Source organism: Pithys albifrons, chromosome 13 (genome assembly GCF_047495875.1).
Source record: "Pithys albifrons albifrons isolate INPA30051 chromosome 13, PitAlb_v1, whole genome shotgun sequence".
Lineage (NCBI taxonomy): Eukaryota > Metazoa > Chordata > Aves > Passeriformes > Thamnophilidae > Pithys > Pithys albifrons.
The window spans coordinates 7902226-7915793 of record NC_092470.1 but is presented as its reverse complement, the minus strand read 5'-3'; the positions used below and the strand labels follow the sequence as shown (position 1 = coordinate 7915793).

Here is a 13568-nt window from a genome sequence, read left to right as displayed (position 1 = left end):
AATTGCTGTAATGCAGAGGTAGATTAATAATGGAAATTAAGGAAAGTAACAATGAAGAACATAGAAAAAATTGTGTCCTACTATAAACAGTGTCATCCATAAGTTTCAGAAAGGCATTTCATTTTTCTGACACCAGGTGAGAGCCACTCTGGAAAAAGTGAGAAAGAAAATGTATGGTGAATATGATGAAATGAAACGAAAAATACAGCAGCTTACAAATGAACTGAAAGTAAGTATCCCTTCATTTGTAGGGAAAGCATATGGTGTTATTCAGAAATATTTCTTTTGCTTTAGCAGAACAGAACTAGTTTTCCAAATTCCTCCAGTTCATTGGTTTATGTGACAACTGTACTTTCCTTTCTTTATTTTTCCAACTGGAAGGGTAAAGCAGGACAGGGATGCTTTTGCATATGGAATTACTAATTGCCTGGAAATAAAAGAATGATCTTGGTAGCATTGTCTGTGTATGTTGGTAATTAGTGGAGATGTATGTACCAGAAAGCTGCCAGGGGAATTGAGTAAATGACATACCATGCATAGTTAGGAGTGATGGGGAACAGTGTCATTTCAACAGACTTTGCTGTGTTTTACAGCCTCTGTTGTTCAAACACTACAGTAAAAGAAGTAGCAATATTATTTCACATCAAAGTGCTTGACAGTTCTCAAAAGTTACCTTTTGGTTCTTAGTTGAACATTTCCGTGGTCATTTGATGACTTCTCTTTCTTCTGACATGCTGCTTTAGCAATGAAAGCTGTTGCAGTCTGTAGAAGTGTCCTTCATATTAACTGCTGAGTTTTGTGGTCAAACAAAAAATCTCCCTGAAAACTTGCTTTGGATTTATATTCCACATTGATTTTCACAGCCCTGGTTCAGATGAAGCTCTGGCAATTAAAGGTATTCTGATTGAAGGGACTGGGACTCTGATTTGTGCCCTTCTGCCATCCTCATCTGGAGGCTGTCAGTTCCCTGCATGTTGGATTAGGTATAAAAATCAGAACTTGCTGTAAACTGGTACTTCTATTCTGTGGCAACCAGTCTCAAAAAAACCACACCCAAACCAAACTAAACAATAAAAAAAGACCAGAAAACCCCCCCAAATCACTCAATTTCTGTAAACTGCATTAAATAGCCATAACGCTGCTGACAAGACTCGCTCTCCCACCCAGGGTGCACGAAGGTAAATGCTGACTCAGTTGCAGTTTTGTTGTCTTTGCTGCTGATCTTTACTGAATAGCACTGGTGATATCCTGTACTTCCAGATCTTCTGTCAGACCAGTAAAAATCCTGCTTGAGTCAGAAATTCTTTCTTAATTAAGGGTTTCTGACCAGCTCTGACAGAATATCTAGTTCTGCAGCAAATCAGCAGTTTATGAAGCACTCCTGACATAAATGGCATATTATGAGACATCCCTCCCCATGTTAATACTCTAAACTGCCTGGAAGGAACCACAAGTGTTGTTCTACCTCATAACATCAGCTCTTTGGTTGGTGATTTGGAGTTTGATGTTGGTTTTATATGACTGTCATCTTTCATCTACTTGAGGATCCTTTTTTAAAATCCTTTCTATACTCTTTGCTTCAGCTTTCAATCACTCTGCCTTTGTTCCTATCAATTTCCAGGAATACTTTTTGTTCATAAAGTTTGTTTGAGATTTGTACTTCCAATATCCTGCCCTGAGCTTCTTCACACAAGTTCTTATCTTGTAACTTTCTTAATCCATCCAAAGCATTTCTACTTTTGTTTGTTTGTTTGTTTGTTTTGACATGAGCACACATTCATGTAAGGCTAACAGTACTTCCTTGGCTTCTACTTCCTGTGCTGACCTAATCTGTGTATGGCTTGGTAACTGAACACTCATTGTCCTCCATACCAGTCACTGGTGTTCTTCTGTTTTTATCCAGAAACAAATCTGGTCCACCTAAGAATGTGAGTTGGGCTGTCCTCTGTTAGTAACATGCTTTTCCTCTTTAGTATTGAATTGTTCAAAATTATTTACACTGTTTGGGTTTTGGCCTCTTCTTGAATGAAGTAATTTTGTGCCTTTTTATCTCCTTCAGTTTTTAAGCATGTGTTTGTGTACATAACAGAAAATTACTAATTGTCACAAACAAAGCTCTCTGACTTCTCCTACCTGCTTCCTATCGTTTCATCCTGAAGTCTTGATGTTGCTTCTTTATGTACCTGATTAGTCATTTCCTTCTTAATTAAGGCTTCTACAGTTCACCCAAACCTTTCTAGATTTCCTTATTTCTTGAGTTCTTCTGCTTTTCCCTCTGTGACTTTTTACACTCTGCCCACTCTGTGTATATAATCCTCCTGAACAGACAGCTGCTAAGTGTCCTCTTGTCCTTTCAAAAAGAACAGCTCACCCAGTGGTTGCAGACTAACAATAAACACAGACACTTGTGCCTTATTTCTGTTAGCGTTGCTGGATTCTGAGTTCCGTTTGGTTGTCTGTGAGGGGCAGGAATACCCTTTGAGGCCTGTAAGCATCCCAGTACTGTGAAAATGAGCGCTGGGGTCTCTCTCTTCAGTAGCTCCCTTTGAAAGAATAGGTAAGCGTGATCATTATCCTATATAAAACTTCTTTTTGTTTTGTTCTGTTCTGTTTGTTTTTTCCTGCTCAGGTGACAAATGCTCATCAGGAATCCTTAGAGACTCATGTGCGAGTGCAGGCTGCAGCCTTAGATAGCTTTAGCGAAATGAACAGCTCCTTGACATCAGCATCCATAGACTTGCAGGTACATCTTACCAGCTGTGCCACAGCTCACAACTGCCTTTTCTAACATGGATTTAAAAGCATACATAAAACATGGGTGACAGCTATAGATTCCAAAACTAAACAAGACCATAAAGTACTGGCTTTGATACCTAAAGCAACTGACTTAGGAAACTAAGAAAAAAAACTTTCCAGCACCTCTGTTTAAAAAACCCATTAAAAATAGTGTCCAATAAAGAGATACTGATATGCAGCAGAGTAATGGCACTGGTTGTGTCTCTATAAATTATCTAAGGTGAAAATGTGATCTGTATAGTGCAAAATGGTCCATCTCCTGACTCGTTCCTGCCTTCAGCTGTTAACAGAAATGGAAGTGGCATGTTTGGTTGTTAAACACTTACTCTAAAGATTTTTTATACCTGTGAAGGGAGGGAGGGACAAGGTGGGAATGAGTTTTCTTTTTTAAAGACTTTCAAATTCCCATGTAACTGAGCTGAACAACTCGATGTTCCTGCTTTCTTGTAGGTCACAGTTTTTTTCAGTTTAGTGCCTTTTATATATGTCACATGGTCCTTGGAGAGAAGAGGGGAAGATTATTCATACTGAAATGTCTCCATGTTCCTTCCTTTTTTATTTTTTTTAATGGTGTTCCAGGACTTGATTTCATTGAGCACATTCCTCATGGAAATACCTTCTAGCAACAACAAAAGCCATAATTTTAAATGTTAAAACTTGCAAAACTGTTCACACTGCATTAATACATCAGGAAGCTCTTTAAATGTGCTGTTTCATAATCTCTTGACTATATTAGTTCATCACATTATTTCTGAATTTTAATATGTGGTTTGCTTCTTTCTTCTAGAAAACTCTAGTGGATGTTACATTGGAGAACACTGACATAAGGGAGCAAATCAGGAATTTAAAGCATACACATGAGCAATCTATGGAAAAGTTGAGAGAGAAGCAAAAGCAACTGGAAACCGCACAAATTGAAAATCAGTTACTGAAGTTAAAGGTGTGGTAATAAACTCCCCTAAAAATATTGCACAGTAAGGGTATTAGGAGTGTGTTAAAATAATTCCTTGGCCTTATTTGTAAAAGAGCCTAAAGCTCACATATTGCTGTGGATCAATACTGGTTTAATAACAAAGAATCTCAGCTGGCGACAATCAGACTTTCCATAACATTCAGGGATGTTGGCAGGTGAAAATTCAAACCATTCCATGTCTATTTCTATTCAGTGAAGGAATATTGTAACTACACAGTGCTATATGAATTTCTGGATGTTGACTTTATTTAGCATTGCAGCATTTTTAACAGGTAATCTGTTAAATCTTATGAGCATGTGGTCAGCAGGTATGTGCTGTAACAGTGAGCATCTTGGAAAGGGAATTAAGCTATTTCTTTCAGAGAAATGCAAGGGAATAAGACACAAATTGCAGGGTTTCATATTCCAGAAAGCTTGACCATGTTCTCCCCTCATCTGCCAAATGTATTCCTTTAATCTCCAAAGAATCCAAGCCCACCAGAAAACCCAAACAAGAATACCACATCTTCTTCTGGAAACCTTTGTTGCTTTTAAAATTGTTCAAAGTAAACTAGATTAAGTATAGTACTGTATCAGAATTTGTCAAATTTTGAAAAAATTGTGCATTTTTTGTTCAAATTTGTGAAATAAGGTGACTGCTGCTTTATTCATGTTCAATTTTATCAGACAAGATGCTTCTTTTTGGCTACCCAGTGACTTGCATTCATGCTTATGATCAATGATTAAGCAAGAAAACATCAACATAAGTGCATTTCAACTTCCAATTCATGTTCCGGTTTCCTCTCGCAGTGAAGCTTTACAGGCTACAAAAGCAGCTGTATTTTGTACCTGCTGCTGTCAGCAGGAAATAAATAGAGGGGAAAACCAAATAAAAAAGCAAAGATGATGCAATTAAGATTTTAATACAGAAATTTGGGCTTCACTATAATCTTAAGGACATGCACCAACAAGTCAGGGAAGGGTATGTGTGCTGCTGGGGACTGAGAACTGCAGCTTAAGTCTCAGTTCTACTAGACCTACTAAGGATTCTGGGTTTGAATTATTGGCACTTTCTGAATGATTTGATTCTTTCAGGCTTCGTGAAATGTGGAAAGTTAATTTAATTCCCTTCCCTCTCACAAAGTGCAGGTCATTAGCTGTGCCCCAGGGTTGGTCCAGGTGAGAGGGCAAAGGGGACAATTGCAGTACAAGTGGATCCTTTGGAGCTCTGCCCCTTTTGAAGGGATGAAACACACTGTTGTTTTAGTACAGGGTAGTGAACAGGCTTGTTGCTGCCATGCAAGATGAACACAAGGGTTTAATAAATCTCTCAGTCCTTCACATGGAAAAAAAGAACCAACCCCAAACCTTAATCATCAGAGCTATGTATTTTGTAGCTGTGTGAAGTGAGGTGATCAGCAGGGAACACTTTATCCTTGTCCCAGATGACAGTATATTCCTCCTCTTCCTGTCACCCCCAGAAGTTCACTCTAATGTTGGCTGATTCATGGCATCTCTAGGAAGAGGACTAAGTCCTGGACTAGTTATTTCACTGTGCTTATATTCTGGTCTACACAGTAGATGGGCTTAAGCTGTGAATATCCTATCTGGTGTTAATCAGAGGGTGTGTTTCAGTCAGTGTTTTCAGCCAACAGGAGGAGGAAATCCTGTCTCTGAATTACCATTCCTGCCCTCTTCCCTGTAGCTCTAGTAAAGTTTCTGGTTCTGTTGTTAAAAATTAACCCTTCCACCCCCTGGAGAATATTAATTTTAAGTTTGATTGTTCCCTGATCTGCTTTGCTCTATTGTCACCTCAGTTCTCATGCCTAGACAAAGAGCAGAAAGTGAAAAATCAAGAGGGAACAGGGAGGGTACTGCAGTAAAGTAATTATTACTGTGAGTGTTTGTGGTCATTTAGAAACAGGGATTGAGTCTAATCCATCTCTAATCCAGGCTGCTGTAGAATGGGAGGAGACAGTATCTTTTCAATGGGGGAGCAAACCAGGGGACTGGGAGGTGTAAGGAAAGGGCTCAGTAAAGAGGCATGGCCTGGTCTTGGGTAAGCAATGAGTAAATGAGTTAAATTCAGACAAACTGAAACATGCTGGAATGATAACTTCTCCAGGCTGGGATGATGTGTGCACTGGCAGAATGCTGGAAATGCTCTTGATGCCAGTGAACATCTGCCTCAGCAATGTCGGAGTTATAACAAGGTGCAGCTGAAGCTCAAAGTGTTCTTCCCATGATGTGAACTCTTTCTCCTGCTGCCAGCAACACTTGCTGACTGATGGGTCAACTTTCCTCCCTGACAGGTGGAATCAGCACAGGAAGCCAATGCTGAAGTCATGAGAGAGATGACAAGAAAACTGTACAGTCAGTATGAGGAAAAAATGCGAGAAGAGGAACAGAAACATAAAGCTGAGAAAGAAATCCTGCTGGTATGTATAGGCAGCCTGCAGGAGTGGGGCTCAGCTGGGTGTTGTCTCTCAGTCATTTAATACTCCAGAGCTGACACGTGTTCCTTCACTTCTGTTTCTGTGACTAGTCATGCTCTAGTTACTAACCTTCCCAAACTTCTTGGGTTGTAGGACTAGGGAAAGAATATGTTCAAACATAGCAACATTAATGATAATGTAGATTTCAAAGTTTGAAGTAGAGTTAGTTGGGATTTTAATTTCTGATTCTCTTAAAAAAAAGAAAAATATAATGTCTAATTTTAGTGACAGTTTAAGAAGGAGAGGGGGAACGACTTCACTGGATGCTACTGGAGCAAGAACCCCTCCTGTCCCCTGGTTTCTCTTCATCCCCAAGGAAAAGCGCTCTATGAGCAGTTAGTCATTATTACATTTTCTTAGCTGATAGAGAGGGATAATGATGGAGATTGAAGATAGATGTGCCAGTCTCTTTCTATTCATATTGCTTTATATGTAAGGAGAGTACAAAGCTGAATGTGGCAAATTGTGATGTTCTAAAAGCTACCTTCTGCCACAGCCTATTTTTCTTAGCTGTTACTTCACAGCATCCTCAGAAGGGAAAACAAATATCTAAGAAATATCTAAGAAATTGTTCTCAGATTGTCATAGTGGTGCTTTACTAATACCTGTGTACTTCAAGTACCCCAAAGCTTTTGCTCTGAGTAATTCACACTTAGGGTCACAGCTCTAGATTTCTGAGTGGGTGCAGTGAAAAGCTGTGAGCTTGCCTAAAAGCTATAGCCTGCCTCTATACCCTAAAAGAAAAGGAAAGATCATCCTTAATATATTAGACGTCAGTGTGACTGTAAATGTTCTTATTTGAAGGAGGAAACAAATCGGCTTCTGAAGGCTATTGAAGAGGCAAATAAGAAGATGCAGATCACAGAAACAAGCATCCAGGAAAAGGACCAGAGGATTGGGGAGCTGGACCGGCTCATTGAACGCATGGAGGAGGTAGGAAAGGTGGCTGATTGCTGCCTTTAAAGGAAATGCACCAGTGCATGCAGGAAATGTAACAGCTTACTGTTGTTTTTCTGCTGCTCAGTTCCCTGCTCAGTGACACACCATTGCTGTGTTGTGGTATTCACATCAGTAAAAGGACCTGGGCTGGCACAGGGACACTGTGATGAAGTAGTGGTTCTATCTTTGTACTGGTCTTTGCAGTCAGGGCTAAGCTGTCAACATTTCTTTAGGAAATTAACCACTACTTTAAATAAAGAGTTTAAATGACTGTTCCATTGCCCTTTGGTGTGCAAGGCCCAAGCCTAAGCAAGTAATAATCATAAATGATCCAAAATCACTTGCAAATGTTGTGGTAGGTCCATGGAGTGCATGGAGCAACAGGTGGGGATGGATGAGGAACCAACTGAGAGCTTATGGGTCAGGGTTAAAAGGAGGGCAGGGACAGGTCACATTACAGTGGGGACCTGTCACAGGCTGCCCAGCCAGGGATACTGAAAGGATGAGACTCTCTACAGACAGACAGACACAGAGACAGACAGACAGATGGGAGTAGCTCTCACCTCTCGTTCAAAAGCCCTGGTCCTCATAGGGAACTTCAGCCACCATCTATTGGAGGGACAACACATCAGGGCATAAGCAATTGAGGTCCTTGGAATGTGTGGGTAACTTCCTTCTCCAAGTGGCAGAGGAGCCAACAAGGAGATGCTGTGCTGGACCTTGTTCTCACCAGCCAGGAGAAGCTGGTGGAGAATGTGAAGCTCAAGGGCAGCCTTGGCTGCAGTGACCATGAAATGGTCTTGCATGTACTTTGGCATTTCTCATCTCATTCAGTGGCAGAGATCTCATTATCTTTAAAGATTTGTGCCTCACTATGTAAAATACAGGGGCAGGGAGAATTTAGTCATTGGAGAGAACAAAATCTTCTGTTTGTACAAATGAAGTGGGGTTTTTACACCCATTTTACTGTAGTTCACATTTAATCATGGTATACTGAGAAATAGGTTTTTGTAAGTCAGTCTCACTGGCTTGACTGGTCAGTCTAATGTGCATTGAGCCCCTTTTGTCTAATACTGGCAAATCTATTAGTAGAATTAGTGACTACACTGAGAAATCATTCAGCTTAATATCCCCCTTGAGTGATTCCATTAACTTCATCTGGGCTTCAGCTCCAGCCTGTGTTAGGCAGTGAGTGAGGGATTCCGATGTAGTTCAGAAGTACAGAAGAGTTTCTTCATGCTAGTTATTTAATTTGCTCTTGACTGGCTGGTAATTGCTGAATAAGGCTGGATGCCTCTTAAATTCCCATTAAAGTGGATAACAAACTTACTTTTCTGTTAACTTGTTTTGACTCAGTTCCCAGGTCCTTGTAGATCTTCACAAGCACTGTGCTGGTGGGCACTTAAAAATAAACAGGGATATCTGGGGGGAAGAAAATACAGCCTTGGATTGAGATATTTTTTTTGAGTAATAACACAGACAATTTGACATTTTTGTAGTTAAAGATTTTGATGACTCAGCTTTTTATTAAAACTGTCAGTTTCAAGTACAGCCACACATCTTCAAATAGAAAAGTGAAAACTCTGATCTTATTTCCATGCATAGCAGGGAATTTGATTTTATTATTATGCATTCTGTGTAAATTGGCTGTAGGAAATGCATAAATTTAGTTTAATCAGTTTCTATTTTAATTTCACAAATGATGTTTTGAATTGCAATGAAATATGCTTGGTGAAGCCTTTACATTTTGACACATGGAGAACTGAAGGATAACATTTCTTGTTTAGGAACGTCAGCAGCTGCAGAAACAACTTGAATTAAATGAAAAACAAATATCTGGAGCAAAATCTGAAAACAACTCCGACAGTGAAAGGTGAGATTTGTCTTGTCTGTGGAACTTCTAGTATTGCTGGAAACTTTAGGGGATGCTTTGTTTTTAAAGACACCCAAATTTTACTTTTCTTAACTTTAAAACTGTAGTCTGGTAGGGATTGTCTATCTGAATGTAGGTTTATTTACATGTAAAATATCAAGATGATTAATTTTTGCAACAAAGACCACCTTCATGCATCTCTCCTGAAAAGTTGCTTGCAAATATGCAGAGTACATTGTAGATGGGACAAGTTGTGCCATATTTGTGGATTGCATCTTTCTTAGATCTGGATCCCCAAATCAGCACAGTAGGATCCTGACTGTGAATACTGTCGTTATCTCCTTCTGGACTGCTCAACACAGTTTTAAACAAGAAGACATTCTCCATCCTGTGTTAAGCTGTAGGACATCCCCTTGGAAAACATGGACCCCTGAGGAGAGCAAGAGTTTTGCATGTAACTGCCAGAGGTGTCTCTTTGGTATAAAAGAGGGAAAGCAGACAACAGATTTGAGGCTTGGAGGGGCCGCTCGGATGTTCCTGTCCACATCTGTACATCTATTACTGCTTCTTTGAGTCTGACAGAGCTCCATGACCAGGCAAGAGAAAGCTCCAAGCAAAGCCAGAGGCAAAGTTTGGAGAGAATTCTATCCAGCACTGAAACAGAGTAACTGCAAGTGGAGTGAAAATTGGCCCAGCCACTCAAAAGTCTGCTTGAGTGGGTAGAGATAAATTATAACCAGAGACTGAGTAATTGTGCTTGATTACTGCTTATGGTTCTATGGCACCCAGAAATTCAGTTTCAAGGGTTTTGGCATCCTGCTGTTCTTTAGGAAGTATAAACATGAAAGGAAGTCCCTGCTGAGAGCCTCTCACTGCCTGGTTGTGCTATCTGTGGCCAGCTCTGGTGTCAGGGCAAGAACGGCCTTTCACAGCAGCCTGTTGAAATAATAAAGTGAACAGATGTTCACCAATATAGAATATGGAGATGAAAGATAATTGCTGTCTTCCTTCACCTCTGAATAACAGAGACTTCTCGCTTCAGTGCATCCCTTTCAGCCTCAAAGTTACACTGCAGTAAAAGGGACAAGGCAGTGGAGAGGCAGAAGTTTGTGCAATGCAAGAGAGCTCAGAGTTGCAATCTGTGCTCTGCAGCAATGAATGCTGAAGTCTGTTCTGAAGTTCTCTTTACCTTTCTGTACCTGGCTTGATCTCCACCTGAGGACAAACATCTGTTCATTTCTCCATTGATGTCCATGCTTAAAATTTTGACTCTTTCAATGAGAGACCAAATATGTGTTAAAATTGCAATCAAAATATAAATTGCAGTTTTGAGAGAACTTGATACACGACTGAAAAATCTGGAGTGATGTCTTGAATTTTTTGGGTCCTTGTCAAAGTGCTGCAGTTCCATTTCTGTAGAGTACTTCACTGTTAATAGAAGCAGGATACAATTCAGTCATTCACTGGAATCATGTCTTACAGTTTGCCATCTGCTGCTTTGTCTCAGATTGGTAGTTCTATTTTCAGCTTCAACAGCTTCTTCTGCTATGCACAGACCAAGATGATTCCCCTCCTCCACTTCTCAAATTCTGTCCAGTCCTGAGCCGAGGCGTGTGGAAGTTCATTTTGTAAGCAAGCGACTGCTTTCTTTGAGGAATTGTAAGAACTGTACATTCAGATAAAAATGGAGACCTCCATGGCCAATGAGCCAAAAATTTATTAAAAAGCTTCATTCCCGTTTCTTTGCATATTCTCAAACTACTTTTCTCACAAGCTGACAAAGCAAATTGGGACAGGAATTCTGTGAGTGTTCAAATTCTCTGTTAAAGAGAGAAATGCAGAATCTGTCTGAAGAGTCAGGTACAAACTTAAAATGTTCTCAGCAATTCCTGCTGACTGTTTATGCCACTCCAGTTGGCATTCTGCTGCTTTTGGCAGCGATGCCAAATTCTTGACTCAAGCCTTCCCTGCAGTAAGACAGCTTTGAAAGCAGACCTGCTTCCTGGCTTTTATTCAGTATACATTTCCAAAATGTTTGCAGGTGGCAATGTCAGGCTAAACGTCTTTCTAATGATAAAGATCTAGTTGTCTAAAAACCTTTCACTTAAAGGAAAAACACATCTTGAGACGAGTTTTGTCACATTGCTTAATTGTCAGCACTGCAGGCTCTGAGTAAGTGTGTCAGTATGCAAGGCAAGGGTGAGTAAACCTGGGTGGAGACAAACACTTTGATTGAGATTACCATTAAATGTACTTTGGACAAATTGACATCTTTCAGTGGAATTTGACTTGCCTATCCTGATTTATGATGAATTCTGGGGATTGCCCTTGCTTTGCTTATCCTGCACAGCTCCCCACTGACAGCTGGACCCTTCATGCTTTGCCAGGTCACAGCATCTGGAGGAGGTGGCAGCCAGCCTGAGAGAGCGCATCAAACACCTGGATGACATGGTCCACTGCCAGCAGAAGAAAGTCAAGCATATGGTTGAGGAGGTGAGATGTGGTAAAGCAGCTCTGAGTCTTTAGGGAACACTGATTCCTTTAGTACATATTCCACAGAGCTCTCTGTTCTGTGGCAGTTTCCTTGTGGCACCTTAGTTACAATGGAAGATGAGTTGAGCACCTGGAGGGAGTGAGGCAGAAAGAGGAGGTGAGAGCAGTTTAATCCAGTGGCTGTGGGTTATCAGCTCTGGTCTTTAGGCTGACTCTAATTCTGTAACTCTTTGTGGTAGTTCAGGGAATGCAACATCCAACTTGCAACTCAATTGGAACTATTCAGAGGGTACCTGCTGACACAATGCAGGCTGGTCATTCAGGGTCTCCTTCCTGTGCAGAAGTGGAAGGCAAAAACTGACCTTCAGTGTTTTAGTCTTTTGTTTTTGTTGGGGGGTTTTGGTTTGTTTTGGTTTTTTAATTTGTGTCCTCACAGAAGTAGGCAGACAAACACAGTATTTCACCACTCATGTTTTTTTACCCTGGTCTTGGGATATCATCTTAGCTGATACAATTTCCTGTAAAATTTTAAGTGGAATTTTCTGGGTAGCTGCTGTAAGTTACAGGCTACCTACGTGTCAGGAAACTGTTTTACAGTCAGCAAGCTATGATTGCAGACATTTCTGTTTCTTCAAGTGGATAAAAGAATGGCATAGAAAACAGGTAAATGAAGTTTAAATTGGAGCTTTCCAAAGCAGACTGAGAGCTCTGTTGCATGAGCCTTCCCACTGCACAGAGGATGGGCCTTCATGAAATATCTTTGGTTTGTATTTGTACATCACATATTCACAAAATCAAGTGCTTGGAAACATTGAAATCCAAGGCATTCTTTCTGCATTCACAACATGCTGTTACAGGATTTCTGATTGGACATTGTTGTTCCATTTTTGTCAAAGTGGTGTTTATATGTATATTGACCTGTATCTGTCTTGTTTTATCAGATTCTGATGTGGTCCTGCTGTATGGTCAGATGTGTGGTACTCAGTGTCTTTCACACAGAAGGATTAAAGTTCTTCTGTCATATCAAACCATGAGTTTTTTTTTAGCTCAGCTGCCATTCTCACTGTTTTCAAGCATCACAGCTGGTTTAAAACTGACCTAACAATCTTTATACTATGATATTCTATGACAGAAAACTTCTCCAATCTAACAATCCATCTAATGAATGGATTATAGGAACAACTATTTAATCTGTTTTGTATCTCTGTACACCAACCATCATATTCTGAGTTTTTTCTGTTTGTTCTAAACAAAAGTTCTAAAGAACCTGTCACTTTTGATACATGTGGCAACCACAATGATTGTAGTAATGTATGAGGATGGTGACCTCAATTTTCCCCTTTAGTACGAAATATATTTTAAACTTCTGGATGTAACTTGACTTCCAGTGGGCTGCATTGGCAGAACAAATCCTTCCAGCTCATTGGGGTATTTTGGCAATAAAACACTATATATAAAGCTTGAGCCAGTGGTTATGACTTCATAAATATTAGGTTCAATGAGTGAGTTTAGCTTGCTGTTTCCCTGTAATGTATCTCGGCTGGTGCCTTCATATACACAGAAAGCCCATCTGGATGGTCTGGTTATCATATTTAACAAGTAGAGTGGGAGGTGACCAAGTCACTACTTACCTGTCACAATTGTCTGCTTTTCAAAATCAGTTAAGCCTCTGTTAATTCTTCACTGCCACGTAGCCATAGGGAAGGTATTTTTGGTCTCTCCTTCAGTCCTTGTGTGTTTTAGTTTTTCTTTTAATTCAGTTTCCTTGAGAACTCCATGAACACCTGTAGCTGCATCTGTATTTTCTGGCTAAAGGCTCTTGTACCAGAAGTCTGATCAGGTCAGATGATACCAAATACATTCGGCATTTAATGTTGGGGTTTTTAAAAATTTTGTGCTGTCTGTGGCTTGTGTTTGTTCTGTGTTTGAAGTGTTTGAGGAAATACCCACAGTACAGTTGGAATGCACTACTTTAAACTGGCCTCTTAATACAGGCCTTACTGGTGTAAGGAAGAGCAGC

The 13568-nt window shown here is 40.1% G+C and overlaps 1 protein-coding gene across 5 annotated transcripts in view; it reads left to right on the top strand.

The window, feature by feature from the left end:
- The window catches only part of MYZAP (myocardial zonula adherens protein), a 67272-nt gene that overhangs the window by 31141 nt on the left and 22563 nt on the right, over positions 1-13568 (top strand). For all 5 annotated transcript variants that reach the window (XM_071568385.1, XM_071568382.1, XM_071568381.1 and 2 more), the window contains exons 4-10: positions 137-229; positions 2630-2743; positions 3584-3736; positions 6061-6186; positions 7048-7176; positions 8970-9055; positions 11443-11548. In XM_071568385.1, coding sequence (XP_071424486.1) covers positions 137-229; positions 2630-2743; positions 3584-3736; positions 6061-6186; positions 7048-7176; positions 8970-9055; positions 11443-11548 — 807 coding nt within the window. The remainder of the gene's footprint in view (positions 1-136; positions 230-2629; positions 2744-3583; positions 3737-6060; positions 6187-7047; positions 7177-8969; positions 9056-11442; positions 11549-13568) is intronic.